This window comes from Chaetura pelagica, unplaced genomic scaffold, assembly GCF_000747805.2.
Source record: "Chaetura pelagica isolate M959 unplaced genomic scaffold, ChaPel_1.0 scaffold433, whole genome shotgun sequence".
Taxonomy (NCBI): Eukaryota; Metazoa; Chordata; class Aves; order Apodiformes; family Apodidae; genus Chaetura; species Chaetura pelagica.
The window spans coordinates 142,292-166,772 of NW_009952574.1; the positions used below are offsets into that span (position 1 = coordinate 142,292).

The following is a 24,481-nucleotide window of genomic DNA, read 5'->3' on the forward strand; positions in this document are numbered from 1 at the left end:
TAAGACACTGTGCAGTGACAAGGTTAGTGATGAGCAACTCTGAGTACACCATTCTAAGGGGTGCTGCACAGCTGAGTCCTGTGCTGCCATCAGCAGAGCTGTCACCCTAGTAGTAACAGCACAAAGCCTTGGGTTATCTCTGCAAACTATCCATAAAGCTGATGATTGTCTGGTTCAAATGTCAAACCTGTAGTTAAAGCAAGACACAGACAATAGCCAGCTGTGCATTGCTCTCCTATCAGATCCAGACACAACCTTCTGCCTGAGCCCCAGGGGCTTGGCTGACACAGGACTAGCTGAAGAACAGCTGGATGGAGCTGGACCTGGGAAGATGGAGGGGATGTTTATAGGAGGGGGAAGCACTGGTGAGAAAAAATGATTACTGCCTTATAATGCATCACCTGGGAATTGTGCTTCTAGGCTGTTAAAAGCTTCATTAGTATTAAATTGTCTTTGTTTTGTGATTTGAGGTGATGGGATGCAAGGTGCTCCAGGAGAGCACAGCATTAGTATGACAATTGTGCTCTGACCTGCTCTGTGAAGGCAAATTATTCTGAAAGCAGAGATCCAAACTGAGGGTTCCTGCACAGCTCTGAATATGAATGTCATGTATGATCTGTGGCTTTACAAAGAAATATGAATTCAACTGCTGATGTTCTTCACCTTCTCCCTTAGTTTTATAGTCCTAATTAGTAGAATTAGTAACAAATTAAGACTGCTAGAGAAAGGAAATATCATATGGTTAGTAGCTAGATTAAACGTTAGACAAATTTGTGGAGGATTAAAGCATTGTGTTTCTTTATTATTCTTTATCCTGCAGGAATTACAACTACCCACTTAATACTAGATACTGGAATTCTACCAATATTTTTTAATATATTATGCACTGTGATCCAGTCTTCGAGACTAGCTTTACCAAAGTTACACAATTTATCTAGTGAATGGATGACCTGAATGTGTTTGCCAGAGCTTCGGCTTATTTTTTATTTTAAGCTGGTTTACTTGGATTGAAAAAATCCAGTATTAGCCAAAATTTTGTTTTGATAATTAAAACATTCAAGAGAGCAATTTGTGGATGAGAATTCGAATGAATAAATAACGACAAGAAAGTACTAAACTGTCACCTAGAACTGGAGGATGACCTGGAGTGTTTGTTGGTTCAGTAAGGTCTCTTCAGAAACACTTGAGAAATTCTCACTGTAGAGGCATGTTTTGCTGCATATTGATATTTCCAGCCATGAGCTGGATGTTTGGCAGGAATCTCCTGGGAATGTTTCAGACCAAGAGGCTGAAGTGATAATGGTTGTGGGGTATTTGCCTTTTTACCATGCAACCAGGAGGAGGAGGAGGGCTGGCAGGATCCTCACCACTGCCTCGGGGAAGCTCTCCTGGGGGTCTCTGTCCCACCAAACCTGGGTTTTGGAGGATGCAATATGGGGTGAGAGCTTCAATCAAGCACAAAATCCAGACACTTGCATTTGCCCAAACATGTTACAAAACTAGTGGCAGGGTGTTGCAGCCTGTTGATATCTCCTTGTGCTGCACACCTATCTGGAGGCATCCAGCCTGCAACCAGACTGGCCCCTGCAGATCTCTACTAGCTTCAGGGCAATATGAAGATCTACCCACATGGATCTGGTACCAGGGTCATAAAGTGAGCCTGTCTCTCTCCTCAGAACAGGTGCTGTGTTTGTCACCGACATGTATTGAATAAAAGACACTGTCAGTACTTAGGAAGTAATAATTCAAGCTGAGCAACTCACTGCTTTCACCACTTATAAATGCTGTTGTTTATTCAAATGAGAGCTGAGCAGATAAAAGACTTCTAAATTTCCAGCATTACTTTCAGATTGCTTACAACATACAGGACACAAAATTATGATTTGGGAAACTTAAAGTGATCTGGAATTCATTTCTCTAGTACAAGCAACATTTTCTCCAACCTCACTGGCACAACTCAGCATTCCTAGCAAGAATAATTTCACATAATAATAGGGAATTAAATACAGTGAATCACATTGAGTGAGACTGGTGTGGAACAGATAAATTTAAGTGTAAGAGAAGGATATGATTGTAAAAAAGAAACTGAGACATAAGGTTTCTAGTTACTTAAAAAATTAAGAGCTAAATACAGTGTACCCTGAGGAAAAACATTTCCCAGAGCATCTTCTGCTTCAGGAATTCTGCCAGACAGAGCAGGAGCGTTCAACACAGGCTAAAACAGTGAGTGTGCTTCAAACTTCAACATCAGCTGAGGGAATCTTCTACAGCCCCTGAGCTGTTGAGCCACCACTGGCACATCTGGCCTGGCCTGCATTTGCTCTGATGGCAGCATACACACACCATGACCTAATAAATGCCTTCTTTGACTACATCCTGCTGCCATTCACAGGCTGGTTCATTCTGCTAGCAAATTTTAGAGTCCTTCCCTGGTTCTGTATAGGATAAGAGGATTCAGACATCAGGATGTATTGAGTTAGAAATGTGTATGTGTGACTAAGGCAATGTGTTCTGCAGTTTGATAGTCATGTAATTTGAAGAAAATCCTGAAGATTTTTATCACGTATTTACAGTACCTGGTCTAAGGAACAACTCTGAGGGTGCAGCTTGTCATTACAGCTAGGATTCAATTGCACCTTACCACTGCAAGAAGTGGGAGGTCCTCCTTCTTTCTCCTTTGTCTTCCAGCAATTAACCTACCAATTAACACTATTCTCTTATTCTTGCTGCCTTAGCATTCCACTGCTTTATGAAGCTGAATTGTGTTAGGAAGCCATTTTTCGGCTCAGTCCATGCCCTGGCACTGTCCTCAGGATGTAGGACCTCTCTTGCTCTCTTCAGAAGGTTTCAGAAGGTTGCTGACCATGAGAACTACAGCAGTGATACAAACATCAGTGCAGTTAAACTGTTTTATTGCTCATGCAGTAAGCCAAACTGTCCACAGAACATGAGCCTACAGCTATCAGGATAGCAAATTTGATGGCTGCTGGATAAATTCTATTAGGAATAACAGGCAAAATTCTGATTGCAGCTGTACTTCTGAGTATCTGAAATACTCATTCTAAGCCCTGACTACAGCATCTGTTAACTCCAAGCATTCAGCTTTTGCAGATCTCTTAAAGAGAAATTAGGCCAGCTGCTGTAGCCTAAGAGCAGCCACAGGTACGGCAGATGTTGTTTCCTTGACTCAGAACACCCATTCCTTCTGGGGCATTCTGTGCTCTGCAGCAGCAATCTGGTTTTGCTCTCAGACTTTGATGTTATCAGTACCTAATCCCTGCCACACCAGACAGTCTTTGGCTGTAGTCTCCCATGCTGTGGAATTAAAGACACCAGTCTGGGTTTTTCCTACATCTGTATCCATAATGTTTTATTGGCCTATATTTGCACTGGGCATAAAACAGCTGTGGTCACTCTGCTCTCAAATTTGAACTAACATAGCCGAGCTTGCAAGAACATTATTTTAAGACTACATATTTGACACTATTCTAATGCTTCGGTGTCTGAGATTTTACGCGGTCATTATATACAGCAAGGGCACAGAGGACTAAAAACAGAGTCCGAGTAGCTCAACATGACAACTGAAAAGTTTCCAGGGTTTACAGCTGTGCACAGGAATGAACAGCACTGTGGTTCCTGTACTATAGGCTGAGACCCTTCTCAGTGACATTATCTTAATCTCAAATGTTTGTTTGCTTTTGCTGTCCCCTGCATGGTTTCATCATCAGCTGTGTAGCCTCCTGACTACTTCACTGTACCACATGAGCCACCAATCCTGTCCTTTATCATATAGGTATAGATCTGGAAAACCTTCCTGGTGCCCTTGGGCTCCAACAGGGTTTGGACTCCTGAAATCAAGGGCAAAAATTAATTCAGCAAAACTGAAGAAATTACCTATCTCAGGGCCCACTGTAGGATGCATCTTGCACATCAGTAGTCACTGCCACTGTCTCATCACATTTCTCAGTATCAATCTTACTACCTCCTGCTAAAAGGACAAAAGAAGGCTTTTGCAGAATGAATGAGGCATTTAAATCCTCATTATGGTGGTAAAAGATACTAATAAAATGCAAAAAAGCCCACAACATTAATCTGGTCTAAGTCATTTTGTCTTGCTTGTCTTTTTGCAGATCAGAGCAGAACTTATATGGTGGAATCATTTTGCCAAACATGGACTTTTTATCTATCCTGAGTGAGACACTGTTGCATGGCCTTTCAGTTCCAGTAAGGGATCTAGAGGTGAACCTCCTTACCGTGCTTCTTCTGTAAGAAAATATCCTGACACAAGCCCAACAGGGCTATGGCTTTCTGAGAAAATAATTCCTCGAAATGGAAGGACAAGTACACCTTTAGGCATCTTGAAAAGGCTGAATCATATCAAAGGCAGCGTGACAGTCCCAACTCATTTCCACTATGGTTCCAGCAAGGCAAAGTTATTTCATAAAAAGTGTACATTTGCACTGGAAGATGTCCAGGCCAATTGTCAGGAAGATGGATTATTTATTCCTCTTTAGGGTTGAAGTTTTCCTAATGTAGTTTCAACTCCTGACTTTCATGCACTTCCTCCTCTGTGACTAAAGCCTCCTGACCAGAAAGCAGAAATGGCTTCATGGTCCATCTCCCCAGCATTGTTTTCATCAAAGAATTATCCTTTTTCCATGTTGTGGAAAAACCTGCAACAATCTGTCCTTTTGTGCCAAATAGGAACCATACATTTAGGGGCTTCATATTCCTTTGTAAATACATGAGGTTTGGGCTTCTGTGCAGCTTGAACTGCTTAAAAATTAACCAGAAGGAAACATCTGCACATACAGTGCAGAACAGTGCTGGCAACAGGGTGGTTTTGTGAGATAAAAAGAAAACTGGCAATCTGAAATGAGTAAAAATTGTTTTCCATAAAGGGGACGGGACAGATAAATATTTCTATCATAGTATACAGTGGCTTTTGGCAAAAGATAAACGAATTTCGGGCAAAGATATTAAAAAACCTCTTTCATAGTTTAAACCCCAGATAATTTAATGCAGTTTTAAATGTGTGTGTATATACAATTCAGTCTACAGTGGTAAACTTTAAAAAATGTGATACCTGGTTCTGCACAGCTTGGACTTGTTCCAAACTACAGCAGATACTGGGTTTCTCCTGTCCTCTTTTCAAGAAACACAATTTCTATAAAATAGAATACAGCCCTCAGATTGAAAGAGGAAAAGGAAAATATTTTAAAGAGTGCTCAGGATTCCCATGAAAACATAAATCCTCTACAGTGTTCAAATCCTCTTCTAACTATTAATAGTATTAAAAAAACCCTCTCTTGGCTAAGCCAGATTGAGTTTCCCAGTACCTAAATATTTTATGCAGTTTTAAATGTGTGTATATACAATTCAGTCTACAGTGGTAAACTTTAAAAAATGTGATACCTGGTTCTGCACAGCTTGGACTTGTTCCAAACTACAGCAGATACTGGGTTTCTCCTGTCCTCTTTTCAAGAAACACAATTTCTATAAAATAGAATACAGCCCTCAGATTGAAAGAGGAAAAGGAAAATATTTTAAAGAGTGCTCAGGATTCCCATGAAAACATAAATCCTCTACAGTGTTCAAATCCTCTTCTAACTATTAATAGTATTAAAAAAACCCTCTCTTGGCTAAGCCAGATTGAGTTTCCCAGTACCTGCTATTAAATTGGATGCAATCCTGAATATCCAGTGGTAAAATGCTCTGACTTATCCTTCCAGTAAACTTCAGAAATGTACAAATTTGTGTGTCGTGGGTTAAGGCCTGATTTGATCCTGACAGTGTGCACTGATTTGATTTATTTGGAGCTTTTGAAGTGAATAAGCTTGTGATCTCATGCTGCCTGGTTAGACTTAAGAGAGGCTAAAAATGTATGTAAACCCTGCACTTGCTGGTGCCCAGGTTTGCACATCTAGCAGCCTTCTATAAAATAGGAGCCTAAACCCCCAGTTTAGCTGGGATTTGTTTCCTCATGTGCAGTTTATGGTGTTTGCCTGTTCGTTTTTATCCCATCAGCCAAATTCTGTTTCCCCTGGTGACAAAAGCATGTAGCATGATTTAAGTTGCAACAAGATTTACCCTTCTAATTAAAAAGTATTTTGATCACAGCAGCAGGATGTGTTGGAAATACTAACTGCTAGTGTAACCAGTGTGGTCCTGAGTCATACAGCTTGTTTGACAAATGTTCGTCCCCAAATTATAGGCATTTTCTACTCTTCTTGTCAGGTGAATAATGTTGCAGTTAAACAAACCTTATATTTAAAACTGAATGCTGTTCCAGCAAGTATGTCCCTTTTTGTCCTTTTGAAAGTCTGAGTTACTTAAGGCTGCAGCAACACTGAAGATTCTAGGTAGAAAGACTAATTGAATGTTGAAACCCTTCTATGATGCTGCATTCAGTGAACTCTCTGTCCAGATTGAATCTAGGAGAACATCAGCAGGGACAGATTCATGTCCACAGGTCTTGTCCCCAATCTCTTGGGGCTCCCTTTAGAAAGGAAGTATTTCATATACTTCTGTTTAGCATGGCAAAAATGGTTAACTTGTGGATATAATTTTTTAAGCATGAAATTCAGTATGTTGATGAGGTTTTGTATGTCCTGCTTGATGTGGGGCTTAAAGCCATTTCAGAATTCTGCAGTACAGAGTCTCAGTTATGCCCTAATCAAGTCATATACACTAGAGGTTTTATTGCTGGGTTTTTTTACACAACAGACAAATGTACAGGGGAAGTACCATCTGCAAAATGATGCAGAGTAATAATGTGATTAGTGATTAATGTTGCCGGTTTTTACATAAGACTCTGAAGCTGTTCTTGGTTTCATCTACTGCAAAGTCAGCACATTCTTTAATTTCTGATTAAAACCACTTCTAAAAGAAAAATCCTCACCGATGAATTCTAGAAATGCAATTTCTAGCAATATCCTCCCTGCCAAAAAATTACAGACTTGACAATGTCATATATAACATCACAAGAAATAATAATGTATTTGATCATTTCAAAGTGGGTTCAAGTCTGAAATTACTGAGGGTAAATACATGTATCCGCATGCCAAGGTTCATGCTTTTAAAATAAAGCCCATAGTTATGTCCCATATATCATCTTTCCACTTGTACATCTAGAATTCTTCATTTGCAGAATGCCAGATGTTTCCTGTGTAAACTTATGTGCACACATGCAATTGATAAATTGAGAGGAAATAAATGAATTGAGAAGATAAGCCAATCTGGGCCTAAAAAAAGATGGTCTCCAGCTGTGAATGGAAGTGATTTATCATTGAGCTAAAGGATCAGCTTTTCTAGCTCAAACCAGCAGATACATCATTACATTTAATCCAGACTTCCACATAGATATTTAGGAGTTTTGCAACTGACTTCAGCAGAGCCAGGATTTCACCCATGGTGTTTGCCTAGGCTGAGAGCCCATTCTCCACAGTTGTGTTATTCTAATTTATGTATTTATTTAGTAAATGTGGTTATTTATGTAGTGGAGGAATAAAACCCACCAGTTTGTGCACTTGGGGCACAAAGGCTGCAGCTGTGCCTGCTACTTAGCACAGCAAAAGGAGAGAGCTTTATTCTCTCTTTTTCAGCTTCGGTCGTGAGAGTGGCTCGTTGGCCTGTCGTTTTTGACACTTTCCCAAACCAGTGAAGACTTTAAAGTTTTGCAGACTAAAAGCTCATGCCTGGTTGGAAACATGAACACCTGAAATATGCATGCAAACTAGTATAATTTGCTCAGGTAAATGTTTGTAGAAAGTGGAATTATAAATTATGCTTGTAAATGTTTAAATCAGGCCATAGCATTTTAATTTCAATGAGGCTCAGCAGAATAAGGTGTTCCCAAACCTCACCACTAAACCTGGGGTATACAGGGACCAGCCAGGAAGAGATAGACACTAGACTGTACCTCAGATCTCAGGTTCCAGTCATACAGACATTAAGTTGTACTACAGAACTGAATTTAAATTTTGCACACCCCAGATACTTTTCATCTGACTCATCTCTGTGAACTCACTTACTCCACATCTCAAAAACTGGGCTGGTGGGGAGAAGGGGGTGGAACCTATGGCAAGGAAGACCCCTTCCAGAGGCATCTGTAGGGTCAGTTTGGATATAAAATTGCACTCATTATGCCTATATTTGTCCAGGACTCAGACCTTAGAAACAGCTCGGCATGCCAGGAAGGGTTTCCAAACATTTCCACTACAAACATCACAGTTTTCCTTTTACACTACTCTGTTTTACTAAGGGATTCGAAGCTCCAGTAACTTGCTCAGTTCTTTCTTCTGGGTGTAGGAATAGTCCTTTATGCAGCAGAAACAGAATAATGTGACTTAACATTGTGTCACAAACACTTTTGAGACCCCGTGCACATACATCACAGCAAAGTCACTGGGGTAATACAGATGCCATGAAAAGAGCATCTTCCCATTGCAGGTGACAATGGTGGCTTTGTGGAAATCTACAAAAGAGTCTGTGCTCAGCTGCTGCTCCATGACTGATACAACTTGGCCCATTCTCAGTGAGACATTGATACAATAGGAAAACATGTGGGTTTCAAATGGCCTGGCTAATTGCAACTTGGAGGAGAAAACAAAAGATTTTTATAAGCTTTTCATCCCAGTTTCTTCTGATTCAAGATCCCATTAGCTTTAATTATAGTACTTGGTGTGCTTATGCCATGGGAGGGTCAGGAATTTGGGTTCTTGAAAGACAAACTGTGCAACATTTTGAATTTTATTAAGTCAAGCTCCAAAGATAACTCTTCATGGTTTAGTTACACATTGGGCCTAGCTGCCCCTGCCCAGTATGGTATGAGATCACCAGCTTGAGAAACTACCAAAGAAAGGCAAAACTTGGTCTTCCTCCATGAGCAAAAATAAACCTGAGGCACATAATATGTTCAGTCAGGAAACTAATCCCACTAGCACCTGAAATGCTGAGACAAAGAGTGATATTCAGGCAAGGCTATAAAAATGCCATCAGTGCTTTAATGCTGTTCTGAAAGAACAACCCTCCTTTCTGCCAAACAAAGTAAAACACACAAGAAAAAGTCACGAAGCAGAACAATGGGATAAAAATAAGGAATAAAAAGATCAGAACAGTGGTCTTGCTAATTGTGTTCTTCTTCTAAGAGTTTATATGAGCAATTGTAACAGCACTGTTCAGACTTATTTCCTGAAAAATGTGAATTTCAGCTCTTATGTTTAAGGTTTTGCTTATAACAACTGTCTGCCCTTATTTACATTAAAATTTAAAAATTTAGTACAGTCTTTGCCTTAATAATAGGTTTCATGATGAGCTCCACAGGCTATATGTGGTTCTGTGGGGGTAAAAAACCCAACCCTACCGCACTATACTTCTGATACATTTGGTGGCCATTCATTTAAATTTTACTGTAAACAGCCAGTATAAACATCTGATAACTTGAAAATAATCTGAAATTTTCTTGATTCTTTTTCTTGATTTAGACAAAATATTCATCCTTAGGTTCAGAACTTCTGCCCAGACCACAGTTCCTCATGCGTTTATATACAAAATGCTACCTTCAGAAAGCAGAGAGAATGAATGTAGTTACCTGATTAAGTCAAGCAGTGCATCTGCAGAGCTCATGATGGGCTTTCCACCCTCTTCAGTGCTCTCCTTCTGTGCTGCTCCACCAGGATGGATAATGGAGACCATAATTATTCCCACAACCACAGCCACAAATGTTGTCCACAGGTAGTAAGTGACAGTTATGATACCTAATCGACTGGAAGTCTTGGCATCCAGGGCTGCTAGCCCAGACATTAAGCTGTGGAAAGAGAACACAACATATTTAGTTATCTTTTGCTTAACATTAATGCAACTGAAAACCTAACTTCCTAATTATTCCAGTTTACCTGCTTCTCTCGGGACTGTCCGCCTATCAATGTTTTTAGAAGCTTGTCAGTGACACTAAAACTGTAGCCTCTGTGCCTAAAGGGATCTTTCTCCATTTCCATGTGAGATCTTGGTTACTTGAATGAACTTGCAAATGGAGACTGAATCCTACTGACTGTTCCCTGAAGTTTTACATAACCTAGAAGTGATGGCTCAGTTCACAGGAGCATGAACTTCCTGTGTGAAGCCAGACCAGAACTTGAAAATGAAAAACACAAAGAGGAAAATTTATCTTATAGTCCATTTTTAATGTAAAATAATAACTTTGGTTTCTTTCTATATCAATACAAAACACAATATATTTTTACTTTACGAGGGGGTACATTGGGGTGTGGACTGTGATTCAGTGTTCCCCCACTCAAAATGGAGACAGTGTCTAGTGTGCAGAGGAAATTCCCACATGGGCAGGTATGGCTGCACAGATGAGCAAATAAAGTGCTGTGGTTGTTTTATGCTTTTCTTTACCCTTTAAATCCCTGCTCACCACTGCCAGAAAGTGACCACTGCTCATCCTCTTGCTTCTGTAGCTTGCCTCTGCCAAGCTATACAACTCTCTGCCAAGTGCTTTAGCTACCACTGATCCTCTTTTGTAGGCAAATTAGGGCACTGATGGTCCCTGAATTTGCTCCATGCTTCTCTGACAAAGACACTGATCCAAGACTGAGGTTTGAGCTTCCAGTGACACCAGTGCTGCCTGGTTGTATCAGCAGTAGTGTGACCTGCAGGACAAGGGAAGTGATTGTCTCTCAGTACTTGCACTGGTGAGGCCACACCTCAAATACTGTGTTCAGGTTTGGGCCCCTTATTACAAGAAGGACATTGAGGTTCTGGAGTGTAGCCAAAGAAAGGCAACAAAGCTGGTGAAGGATCTAGAGCACAAGTCTTATAAGGAGCACCTGAGGGAACTGGGGGTTTTTTGGCTTAGGAAAAGGAGGCTGAGAGGAGGCCTTCTCACTCTCTGCAACTACTCAAAAGAGGACTGTAGTGAGGTGGGTATCAGCCTCTCCTCCCAAGTAGCCAGTAATAGGACAAGAGGAAATGCCTCAGGTTGTACCAGGGGAGGTTTAGATTGGCTATTGAGAATAGTTTCTGCACCGAAAGGATTGTCAGGCACTGGAACAGGCTGCCTAGGGAAGTGGTGGTGTCACCAGTGCTGGGGGTATTTAAAAGACGTGTAAACATGGTGCTTAGGGACATTGTTTAGTGGTGAACTTGGCGAAGTTTGGTTTATGGTTGGACTCCATAATCCTTTCTAACTCAAATGATTCTATGATTCTATGAACAATTCTCTGTAAACTCTTCAAAGCATACATCTCAGGAAAACTGCAGGTGAAATAAAATACATTTATTCTTTAGTGTGCCCCCACTGCCTAGTTTTCTCATCAAAACAGAAGCATTTATCAGGTCTTGCCTCATGGATAGTAATTTACTAAACACTACCTCCTTAAATGAGATCTCCTCGACCTCACTCTGCTGAGTAAGGTTGTCTAGAGCCAACGCTAAAGTGCAGCTTAACCTTCATAGTCAATTTAATGAAATCAAATGGGTGGGATTTGGTGCTCAGGTTCCTGCTAACCACTATATTAATTAAGAAAATGTATTGCTTTTCTGCATTGCCAATCTCTCATCTAGCATGGGTTTTGTTAACTCTATAGGACCAAGGGGAAACATTCATTGCACTGTAATGTGGATCAGTTAGAAAATGAGCATCTCGATAACTCTCACTCTTGTAACCATTGTTCTTCCCTCTCTATTATCATTGTATTTGATAGAAACTCCATCTTTCTGTGTGTCTGTAAAGCAGTATGTACAAACACAGCACTACATAGTAAAGAAACAGTAGCAGCAATGATACTCAGTTCCTCAGCATTTCCCTTGGCTGGGCCCATATGGGAGAGTAAATATTCTAAAACATTATTTTGATAAAGCAGTTGACTTAAATACATTTATCTCACATCAATGTGTCATTTTTTTTGTAAAACAACCTCAATGTTGTTATTAGATTTCTGGGACAGAACTCTTCTCATAGGCTGAGGTTTCTCAGGCCATTGACCCAGTTCAACAGCTCATTGATGCCCGAAGGAGATACCTATGTTGTAGGCACTGTTCCACTCCTTCCCCAAATTTCCAAGAAAAAAAAGAGACAAAGAAGAAGATCGCGTTGATTTTTAACTAGCTGGGTGTTTTTCATTATAATAATTTTCAGTGCTCTTTATAGGTGTATTATGCAGGGAAACAGACATAAGAGGTATGAAGGCCTGACAGTTGACCAGCATGTAACTTGTAGAAAGATCACCTGTGGTGACTTTTGGAGTGACTATTGGAGTGGCTATTGGAGAGGGCACTACTAAGGAGACAGGCAGACACTTCTTTTCCTGGTACTGCCCTGAAGCCACTACCAATGTGGTAAAGCCACACTGCTTCTATTGTCCTTGATGCTGCTGTGTTGTGTTTGTTCTACAGAACAATGGGGAGATGAGCCCTGCACGTAGCACTTGAGCTGTCTTGATTGTTCACCTGAGAAGCATGTTCAGAAGTACTTAGGGACAAAAAATCCTAATGAAATATATCCAGTAGTTCATGTGCTTTTGGGAGCACTACCTCAGCCTCAAGACTTTGGGCCCTTAGGATCTGGGAGGATGCTGTGCTGCTAGAATCTAATCATATATTGGCTCTTAGGTGACAAATCCTGAGGGGGCTAATAATGAGATTTCTCTGTCTTGGGGATATTCATTAACAAGATCATCATCTGTAATGAGATTATCCTGCTACCAGATAAAGTCATTCTCAGTTCATGCTGTGATGAGAAAGTCCTCAAAAGTAATTAACTATGGAGGTGCAACAGGGGCAACTGTGGTGTGACAGAAGCATGAAGCATGGTTTGGGTTCAGACATAGCCCTGTGTTTTTCATGGCCTGCATAAGAAGGAACCAGTGGAAGCAATTCTCCAAAGGCTGTGAAGTAACTCTGGTCATGCCATTTGAAGCTTAAAATTTCAGAATAATTTTCAGAAAGAAATGCTAGTACGAGACAGTAATCACTCACACAGTAATCATATGTTTTTTTTAACTATAATTCAGTAACTGTTTTTCATTTGGCTTCATGTTTGGTGTCAGAGGGAACAGGACAGAAGACACAAAAATTAAGAGATGTCGATTACAACAGTGTACAAAGTAATACACAGTTACACTATGGGAGTCCCTCACTGTTGATCTCTGGAGCTGCAACATTCATATAAAGTAGCCAAAGAATGACAAGCAAAAGTACTTTTCTTATTTCCTAGAGAATAGGGAAGTCAGGAGGAATAAACTTCCAAATGCTTTAACTTAAAGTTAACTGTACCATGTTCAGGTTTGCCCTTTAAATCTAATTTTCATCAGACACTCCTGGCTACATAAAAACTTCCCAAACAGTTTCCCAAGGTGTTTCTAAGACTGTGAAAAGATTTTTCCATGCCATCCACTATAAGACTTCCATGAAATATAATGGAATGAAAAATAGTGTACCTTTAATTCTTGCCAAGCCTCAGAATCTGGCTAGGCTTGGGATAACAGGACATGTATTTGATTCATAAATTAAAATAACTTGACTTAGTATGTAGCTAAGTAGCTTCCACATGTGTTTCATATGAAGCTTCCATTATATGTTTTAAGGATTGCAAAATGAATAAAACAGGATTAAAACAATGAAAAACAGACTGTAGCTTTTCTGAATAATTACAATGTATCTCACTCACATAGTCAGTCTGGCAAAAAGCATTTCTACAAAAGTGTAATTTTGTGTTCAGGCACCATTTCTTACTTCACAGAGAAAAAAAATTATGTCAAGCATAAGTCTTCCAAAATATGTGTTAATGAGTTTTGAATGAGATATCAAATCTTGTAGTGCAGAATTTAAGTGAAATCTCTGATTACTATAATTTAAGAGGTTTCTTGCACCTTGCTTTGAAACATCTGGTGCTGGATATTATAACAGACATCATAATAAAATAAGTAGCCCCATGACCTCTTTATCTCCTGCAAAGGGTGTTCCAATTACATGAGGAAATTATCTTCCTATGGCCCTTCCTTCTGCTGTCTAGAAAAGTCAGCTTCATTTTCTCATTCTATCTTGTTTACCTAACAAATCTTGAAGGAAATTGTGTACTCTCAGAGATTTCATGTGATTTGAAGAAAAGCCTCCAAAACTGTTGTATCTGCTTTATATCTGCAAATATCTGTCCTATGGTCCTTACATGTTTGTGGCAGTCGAACCTCTTCAAAGTTGTGAGTTGATAATCCCAAGATCTCTACACAACATGACTCACAATATCTGCAGGTTTACAGTCTTCCTGAGGTTTATATTTTTATTCTTAAAAAGTAAAAGATATTTAGCTTTTTTATTGGGACATAGGTAATTCTAAATTTATTCTGCTTTGTTTTATGGGAAATAAGTTGGTCTGATGCAGCCAAATCTGTCTTGTCAATTCTCTGAACTATCTACCCATTTAATTGGAGGAAGTTGAAAAGCCAGTAAACCAAGTGGCAGCACTTCGATCAAAACTTGCATATGGCCAATAATTAAAAAAGTTCATTTACTTTCAGTATTTTAGTGGCACAGATATTAAAGACAATTATTTCACTAAGACTTCAATTGTTTCATTGCTGATTTTTAGTAAAAAAACCCTACCTTTATTATTTTATCCAGAGTGGATTGATAAAAGTTTGTTTACTGTTTTTGGACAGTCTCCATGTGATTTATGAAAGGTTACAATAAATTATTTCTTTGTGGAATCCTTTTTGAGGGAGGAAGGTGAAGAATGGAGCCAGGATCAGTAAATGATCTAATGAAATCTAGATTAAGCTTTTAAGGGAAAACTAGAAGGGAAAAGGAACATCTCAATAACTTCAGGGATTATTCCTATATGTAAATAATTAAAAATTCCCAGCCACTTACTAGGTTGTTTTAAATATTGGTAATAGCACAAATCAACTAAACTATTAAGTAGTAAGTTTCATGTCTGCTTTGAGGGAAATCTGTATAAAACCCCCAAAATTAGTATAGCAATTTTGACATAATGAGGAAGATAATTATTTCAATATCTTGGAAATCTAATGATTCCCATGCAAACGAGTAGCTGAGCCCTTATGAGGCACTTCTAGACTTTTACTGGCTGACACTGATAAGCATCAGAGTACTTCTCAAATATTTTATGTAAAAATAAAAAAAAAGAACTTACTATCTTCTCTGTGATTCTACAGTTTTTTTAATTGTTCTCTGATAAAAAGCAGATATTTTGAGCTGTTTCAAGATCAAAACCTATAACCCTAAAAAGGGAATATAGAAGAAGATGCTGTTAAGACCCCATTCTGCACATTTATTTTGTCTTCCTCTCCACCAGAAGCCATCTGGATGTTGCTTTGAAAGAGATGGATTATGGATAAAGTTATCAGAGGAGATTAGTGTGATTAGAAAGACATTAATCCTGTCAAGAAGTAATGGTCAAGTATTAACCACCAACAGTTGCTCTTAGAATCATGTTTGTTTTCATTCAACCTGTGCCCTCTCCTGCATTCTCATTTTGTAATTGCATGCCATAGAGAAGACCTTCCTGAGTAAGTTCTCCCCGTGGGGCTGGAATGCTCCTCTAACAGCTTCATTAGAAATGATTACATTGCAGTTAGGCATCATGAAAGTGAAGTGCTGGCTTCACTAATGCTGCTTGATCATCCAGGCAGGCTGTCGCTTACCTTTTTGTCAAGGTCAGTGCATTGAAGTTTCAACATGGTAATAATCTCCATTTCCACAGCACAAGCCATTTGGTCATTTTAAATGCTTTACTAATATAACCCACTATCATAAAGGAAGGCATTATCTCCATTTTACAGACAAGGAAACAGAGAAATTAAGGCATTTTAAATAATTTAAAGACAAACAATTAGCAGTGAAGAAAGATATGCCTGAAGTGATCTCTGTATTGCAGTGGACCATCAGATTTTTCCTCATCTGTGCCCAACTATCTGTGCTTTCATGACAGGTTGTTTCACTTCCATGGAAGTACTGTTGGTACCATGGAAAAGCTGGCTCTTGATCTTCAAACAATAAGGAATATGTTAGAAGACCTCACTGTCTGCAATACACTGTTTGCAGTAATTGTGTTTAATTTTACAGCTAAGCTGCTGGAAAAGAAAATTAAATCTACAAAAGAAACCAAATCTACATTTCTAATGCATCACAACATGCAGCTTTTTGAGATCTGCTTTTAAAAGAATGCTTTATAAAACAGTAAGAGTTTTATTTTTTACCCAAAATGTTGATCTCTCCTTTTCCTTATTATTTAACACTTGTAAATGTTAATAATAAACTGACATACACAGCAAAAATCCTGCCTGGAATTCACATCATACATTGTATCTTCTTAGTGTGCAACAGGAAATCTGTTTTTATGGACTAATGTAAACAAGGTAGGACTTTGTACAGCACAGGGTGAAGACCAACGTCCAACAGCTATTCTGTCACTGGTTCCTCCCAAACATCCCAATGTGAGCCTGCTGTGACACACCTAGGAATTCTGGAAGGAACAAACAGCAACCTTTGGTCACTGACTGGTGAAAGAGATTAGAGATACTGTAGTCTAGCTCATGCAGAATTCAGGCTGACTTGTTGATTTTAGCTGTTCTGCTTAAAACAACAAAAAAAACCCCAAACAAACAAGTAAAAAAGTATTTCCTACATTAAAAGGTCAGGATGCAAATAAAAACAAATTATCTATTAAATATTAAATTATCTATTATCTTTCACATCTGTGGAGAGAGCCAAGAATCTTAACACTTGATTTTCTGTTCTGTCAGTTCTTTCAGGTATTTTTAGATTAAGAAAAGGGCAAAAGGATTTGAAACACAAATTTGTATAAACAGATGTAGGATTTATTCAACTGATGATAGTTCATACATATTTCTATCCTAAGGAAACAGAGGGAATCCAGCCAGCTCCTCAACTTCGTGTCATTGCCATTTCTTTTGTGACACACTGAGTATTTTAAGGACTATAAAAAAGTTCTGTCAGGTCACAAACTGCTCATGCCCCATTAGTAATCACTTCAGTGCTTTTCACACTTACTCACTTTGTGACCCTAGATTTCTTTTGCACACCACTTGATCCCTACGGACACTGCATATATAATTTGTACTGAGTTGATCCAATTTTGTCATTACATCGCACATAACTTTGCAATATGTCATTTTTCACTGTAACAGTTTGGACCTCTAGGTTGCACAAAGAAAAGAAAACACTGAAAAACAGTAAGGGGTCTGAACATGAGACTCCCTATTCCTAAATAGAGCTAAGAATGTTGATAATGTTACACATGATAAGGTAGTGAAACCTCTGAAAATGTCTGAGGCACAGAGGAAGAATTCTAAATAAGGTTTCCTAAGGATGCAGAATGGAATTTTTGTCTACAAGCTCAAGCAATCTCAAAGCATCCTTTGGAGAACTTGGAGGGTAATCTTATATGAGTTCTGCAAGATAATAGCAATATGGATAATTGAAAGTACTATAAGAGTGCTGATTGACATTGCTCTCTAACCAGTTCTTCTTACCCTTGGGTAATCCTTCCCTTTCAGTTTCATTCAAGTACAGTTTTGCTTTTCACTCTGAAAGTAAATATGTTTATCCCCTCTAGTAATCTCCTTAAAGCTCATATCTCTAGACTGCCTTTTCCACAATAAAGACTGTAGATTGCACATCCTAGGAAAGGGCTAACAGTTTGTTCTCACTGGGGTGAAATGTATTTTTATTATGATTTGCATCATTACAGTGATACACCTGTCAGGTAGTTAAAGAATGGGACATTGGACACATTTTACATTATCATTCAGGTACCACACAGATGCTCCCATTTTAACCCAGCAGAAGGTTTACCCTCCTCTGTTGGGGAAGACCTGTTCCCAAATGCTAATATTTTTTCTATTGGCAAGGCAGCAGAGGTGAAATAAAGAAAAAAATCCAGAGTCTCATAATGTGAAGAAAAAGCCCTGTGTTTCCAAGAGCACTTTAATTCTATGGGAAAATACAGCTGCTTTGGTACATTATAAAACACTGTTCTGAGTAGGCTCCTCAGAGAGCTGTAGGCAGCATTTTGCAGCTGCTCCTCAACACCTCACTCAATAGTACAGCACGTAATTTGATTGCACTTGATTATACCCCAGCTTGGCAGCAGTACAAGCATAAAAGCAGAGTTTCTGGTATTTAGCAATGAATGGCCAGAGGCAATAGTTTAACTCATACTTAGCAGAAAGGACCAAGTTAAAACTGACCAGAGGTTTATGCTCTCTATCCTTTCCCATTCAGTCTTCAGTTAAATTATGTGAATTTCTCAAGACAACATAGAAGTATCTCTCAGTCTGGGAGTGGATTAGAAGAAATAGTAATGTACATATTGTCCTTCACTCAATGCCAGTATTATTGAGAGAATTAATCTTGCTCATCCTTTTGGTTTAAATTTAATTCTAAGTAAGAAAAAAGGTAGATTTCAAAGCCTCTTGGAGATCTGTCTTTTCCTTCTGAACAGATGGTTTATTGACCACACCCAGCACTGATTTACCATCATGGTAGAAGACAGATTGCAAATTTCAGTACCAACCTCTGAGTGTTTGGGTCAAATCTTTCATCCCTAACAAATGGCAAGCTTAAGTAGTAAAAGAGACCACTGCAGACAGACATGAACTTGCTCTGCCCCTTGAGCCTTGAGCTGTCGTGGCTGGTCCGGAAGCCATGGAGCCACATTAGTCCTTCCTGCAGGAGCTTGGGCACAAAGCCGCGCTAATGCGGCTCCGTGGCTTCCGGCCCAGCCTGGCTCCTGGGCTGAGGGAGGCACATCTGCTTGCACCCTGAGCATCTCCAGTCCTCTTGCACAGTTTGTACAATTGTCAGTTCTTCAAATATAACTCCTGAGTCCTGAGAGGCAAAACCTGGCATGGCACAGTACAGCTGAGCACTGGCAGGATGCCATTAGGACGGAATGAGAAGTAATTTTCATTAGTGGGATGGTAAAATGCCAATGTGGCCCCCAAATCAGAGAGCTGTGGAAAAAAAATTATATGGGAAAAGGATACTACAACAGAGTAGTTTCTAGCTCTGCCTCTGCCTTGAGCTGTCGTGGCTGGCCGGGAAGCCATGGAGCCACATTAGTCCTTCCTGCAGGAGCTTGGGCACAAAGCCGCGCTAATGCGGCTCCGTGGCTTCCGGCCCAGCCTGGCTCCTGGGCTGAGGGAGGCACATCTGCTTGCACCCCGAGCATCTCCAGTCCTCTTGCACAGTTTGTACAATTGTCAGTTCTTCAAATATAACTCCTGAGTCCTGAGAGGCAAAACCTGGCATGGCACAGTACAGCTGAGCACTGGCAGGATGCCATTAGGACGGAATGAGAAGTAATTTTCATTAGTGGGATGGTAAAATGCCAATGTGGCCCCCAAATCAGAGAGCTGTGGAAAAAAAATTATATGGGAAAAGGATACTACAACAGAGTAGTTTCTAGTTAAATACTAGCCTTCAACAGAATGACCAACTCAAGAATCTAAGCAGAAGAATAAGAGATTTACCAGAACTGGTGGCATTATGGGACAGGAATCCCCTTAAAGAAAGTTAGTTCTATATTTAGCATCTTATACTTAATTCAGTAACAAAACCCCAACAGTAACAAATATTTATTACTATCCTCAAAGGAGCCTTCAAATAAATGTGTTACCAGCATACACTTGACATCCCTGCCAGTTGACTTGGGCAAGGGGTGGGAAGAGCTTATAATTAACCATACAGAAAAACAGTAGATATTTTATAATTTTCTGGGCAGGCAGCACTATTGTAAAACGTATGAGTCTTCCAAGTCGCACAGGTCCTCCCTCCCTGGAGCTACTCAACACCCGGAACCCTTGGTGGTTCCTCAGGCTTCTAGACAGAGCCATCTCCTGGCTACAGGCCGTAATACAGACTGAGCCTCCACATGCCGGGGAGTGCGTTAGATGGAAGGACAAACGGTCTAACAAACTTGAGCCCCTTGAGCCAGCTGAACAGCAGATATCTGTCTGGAGACCTGGACCCATCATTTTTTAAACGTATCAGAGGACTTAGGGCAGGCTGAACTGAAATTCAGCTCCGTCACTGCCACCTGTCTGTGTGCCTGTTTGAAAATTTCAAGATCTGCGCTGAAAACTTTGGCATATAAAGGGGAAAAGACAGTATTTGCATTGCATTTGCCATAGGAGGATCAAGGCCTCTGTCCCAAGGAGAATCAGATCTCCTGCAGTTGATCTGTCAGGCTTGTTGAGGAGAGGCCTTGTCCGACTGCAGTAAGAACTCAAGTAGAGTGGAGGTGTGTAACTATGATTTCAGATTTGGCACCTGTTCTGTCTGATCTTGCTTAATATTTCCATTCCCAGGTTTAAAAGTAGTATTCTATGTTTATACATATAAGTACTCTACATCTGGTAACTGCAGGGTCTAAAATTTCATCTTCTAGCAGATTCCCTACAGAGTATTCCTAGGGCAGACACAAACTGTGAAGACTATTTGTTATAATTTCTTTGTTTATGTTGCCAGTAGAAGCAGCATTCTTTGTTATGTGGATATCTGTTCTCATCATTGAGAAGAGCAAACTCCATACACAATACACTTAGTGGATACTAATAGCTATGAGCAGTGCTAAACCTCAGGTAGAGGATGGGGGAAATCAATATATAGTTCCTTTAGAGTCATTGTATGACATTATATGAAGCTTGTTTATGTCACCAGATAACTGAAATAATATCAAGCCCCCTCCTTAATGAAGGCCCACATCTCAACAAAAACAAAACCTCACTAAGGGCTCTAACTGGAAGGTTAGTTTTACTGGTAGTTGCTTTTTCAAGATTTTTCTCTCTGTGGCAAAACAAAAAAATCACAGGTGATAGGAGATATCAGAAACAGGTACAGAAGCTCTGGAATATAGCACTTCCAAGTGCTGGCACAGAGTTAGGTAAGACAAGGAACTGTACACTGAAAAAACAATCTCCTGTTGTTCTACTGATTTCTTTTGCATTTACAGAACATTTAAAATAAGATCAGTTCAATCACATATACCTGACCATATATGCAGTTTTTTCTTCTTAATGGATACTATCTGCCATGTTCCTGTTCTAACTCTCCTCCTGGCTTTGGGGGTTGGACTAGATGATCTTTTGAGGTCCCTTCCAACCCCTAAGATTCTGTGATTCTGTGATCTCTGAAAAACAAGGGAATTTGAAGAACTACACATTTTAGGGAAGGGCATGAGTTTCTGCTCCAACCCTTTTCAGTCCTTACAGTGTCACTTCCTCATGTGAGATTCCTCTTGTCCTTGGAAAACTCTCCTTTCACCTCACACACACACAAAATAACGTATTTTGTCTTGATGTGCTCTAGCTGCACGAGACAGAACCAGGTATGAGTCTGTGGTCATACTATGGCCAGTTCTAGGGACACAAGCACCACGAATTGCCTTCGGTCTGTGAAAAACGATGAGCAGGTAGAGGATTTAAAAATAAAATCAATGCTGGATTGGGTTTATTTTCAGCAACTCTCACCTATCTGAAGCCTAGAAACTTTCCTTAAAATGGAAGATGACATTTTGGCATATGTATTCAGTTCTAGAAAATGAAGCTTTAAGGAAAGGTACCAAAGAGTGCAAGATTTTTACCTTAGGTCTGGTTAGGTAAAGTTAGCCTTGTTACTCTCCATCTCTCCTTACATCTTCTTTCAGCATTGAGCTCAGAGTCTTTGACCATCCAACTGCTATTTGTGATTGGAGTCAGTTGGAAGACAAGACAAATTTAGAGGAGAGAAAAAACTATCCTAAATTACATCTGCCCGCTGCAAAAGCAGCCAGCATCCCCCGTCCCTCTGCACCAAGATCTAGATCATTAATCCTGCCGCCACTAAAGATTCTGCCTTTAATACACTAAGAAATCACTTTCACTTCACAGCACTCTGTAATGGTCCTGGCATTTGGACATGAATTTAGTTAAACCCAAAATGGAGGGGATGACATGTCCCATTTAGGAAACTTCAAAAGTTGTAGGAACAATCATTGTCCTCACTTACCTTGAGACAACCAGTGGAAGAATCAACATTTTCAGCATCCTCATCAGTAACTCACCAGGAAACTGGAAATAACTAATTTCCTAGAAATATATGGAGAGATGCTTATTGTTTTGAGATAAAGACTATCTGTTTTCATGAGTCCTGTTAAAGTTGTGGATCAGATAACACTGGTAAAACCTGCAGCTTTGGTATGTAAAGTGGCAAAGAAGTAGGCTTTAAAATATTTCTTAAAAACTAATTAGATTATATATTGTGTTGTAAATAATCAAAAACACACTACATTTTTCTTTCTTTTACAAAGGAAGACAAAAATGAAATATGGCATCTCCTGGGGACTACCATTAATAGGTTGCCCTAAAAATCTCATCGTTCTGCATTCTGTGTGTTTTGCTAGGTGTGTATGAAGCTACTGCTTGAGGATAAAAGATGTTCAGGCTGCAGCTAGCAGTAGCAGAACAAATAATTGTTTTAGTTTAGTCACGTTTTCTAAGTGGCATATTTTTAAATTGGTATTTAGATTTGTGCTCAAACAATGCATTCAGCAATGCACGTTGTCCTCTCCATTCTGACTAATAGAGCAGAAAGAAATGAGTATCTGCATAAGAGCTTTATTGAAGTATGCTGGAGGAGAAATCCCCAGATGACTTCAATAATATGGTCTATTGATTATTTGAAATCTCAAATTTATTAATACAAAACACCATCGGTGTAATATAAGCATCTGTACTCTGTACATCTCCCAGTGAAAAGTATTCCCAGGGTTTTCTTTAGACATACATGTTCCAGAGGAATATAAAATCCAATAAATACATTGCACTATCGGTTTTTAACAGGTCTATATTAGATGCTACATTTCGTTTGGCTTTAACACCCGCTATTATTATCCATAGTAGACAGACTATATAATATGCTTACGCTGTATTTACCAGGTGCCCTAAAGACCAGAGCCCTTTGCAAACACTTTGCTTGAGAATGTGTGAAAAGACCAAAAGGACACGGTAGATTAACAAAGAAGAGAAATTAAACAGATGTAACAAACACACATCAGTGCTTTTTATCTTCCAAAGTCCATCCTTAAGTTTTCTGCAAGTTGCTTTTGTTACGTAAGGAGGCGATTTCCCGGCAGGGACAGGCTGAGATCACTGTGGCACACACATACCTGCTGGGAGAGCCGCCGCGTCCTCAGGAAGAATCCGAGCAGACAGCCAATGGTGACTGACAACACCGAGAGGATCAGCAAACCGTTTCTTTTACAAACATCCTTGATCCGAGCGAGGATTGCATCCAGAGCCAGTGCCATGCTGTCCTCCGTGCTCTTTGGGGAAGAATCAGCATCCCATGGAGAGAGACTTCACCCGCTCCTCTGGTTCGGGTGGGCAGATCTAGCTCTGTATAGATCAGATCAAAGCACTTCCAGTCCTGCTTAGCTGACCTGCAAGGTCACCCCTCTGCCAATAGCCACCAAGCAAGCAGCTGGCATTATTGTTCCAAATTAATACCAACAATCCTATTATCAACTACATCATTAAGAGCCTGGAAGAAGATTAGGTGGCTCTGGAAAATTAGAACAGAGTGCAGTAGTATTTCTAAAACAAGAGTGGTTCAAAACAAAGTGGCACTGCTGGGAGCAAGGTGGTGTTTGAGTGCGTCCCTGGGTCTCCTTGCTTTGGGGTCTGAAGGTCTAAGCCTAGAAAGGGGACAGTGCAAGTCAAGCATTCACATGGGTAAAGGTAACGTCACTGCAGTCTTTCTAAAGGGCAGGGTAGGTAATATTTTTAACTAGACTATCACGACAGGACAAACGAGGTGAACCTGAACTTAATTAAAGCAGGCTTGAGTTTTCTTTTCATGGAGAAAAAAAGCCTGAATGCGTGACTGAATAAGAGACAAAGTGTCAAACAGAAAATAGCAGTACATTGAAACAGGTGAGGGTACCTTCTGCCATTTGGCATTTATTATATCAGAAGTGAAATGATTTCACTTTTCTTCCAACCACTATGTTGATTAGAGCAGGGCCAATTTACTTTCAGGGGATTATCGGACTAAGCCACAGGGATTGCTTTGCTTTCCTTTCCTCTGCTGTGTCCATCTGCAGTCCCAATGCTGGTTTTTATGCTAGCCAGTATCTGATAAAAACACACTGCTGTAACTGTTCACCATGCTGTGCTTTCTTACAGAAACATTTCCGTAGTTCCTGGGTTATTCTGAGATTATTCTGTGCTTTTGATGGAAGATATTCCAGACGCTGCCAGAAAACTGTGTGTTTACAATACTGTAATGCGGTATTTTTTGGTTACATGCTGACGTACGAGCGGAAACAGCTCGTGAGACGTCAAACCGTCCAAATGGAACAGTACTTGACAAGTGTTTCACCAAGTCACACCGGCTCCGCCGCGCCGGGCAGAGCGGGCACCGGAGGCCTCGGGGGACCCTCCGGAGCGGGGCCCGC

General features: G+C 39.9%; 1 protein-coding gene across 1 annotated transcript in view; it reads right to left on the reverse strand.

The window, feature by feature from the left end:
• Window positions 1-23,332, reverse strand: part of SLC1A7 (solute carrier family 1 (glutamate transporter), member 7) — a 45,585-nt gene extending 22,253 nt beyond the window's left edge. Inside the window, exons 1-3 of the mRNA XM_009993561.1 lie at window positions 23,192-23,332; window positions 22,033-22,112; window positions 9,593-9,808 (exon numbers count right to left, since the gene is read on the reverse strand). Of these exons, the coding sequence (XP_009991863.1) occupies window positions 9,593-9,808; window positions 22,033-22,112; window positions 23,192-23,332 (437 nt within the window). The remainder of the gene's footprint in view (window positions 1-9,592; window positions 9,809-22,032; window positions 22,113-23,191) is intronic.
• Window positions 23,333-24,481: the final 1,149 nt, after the last annotated feature.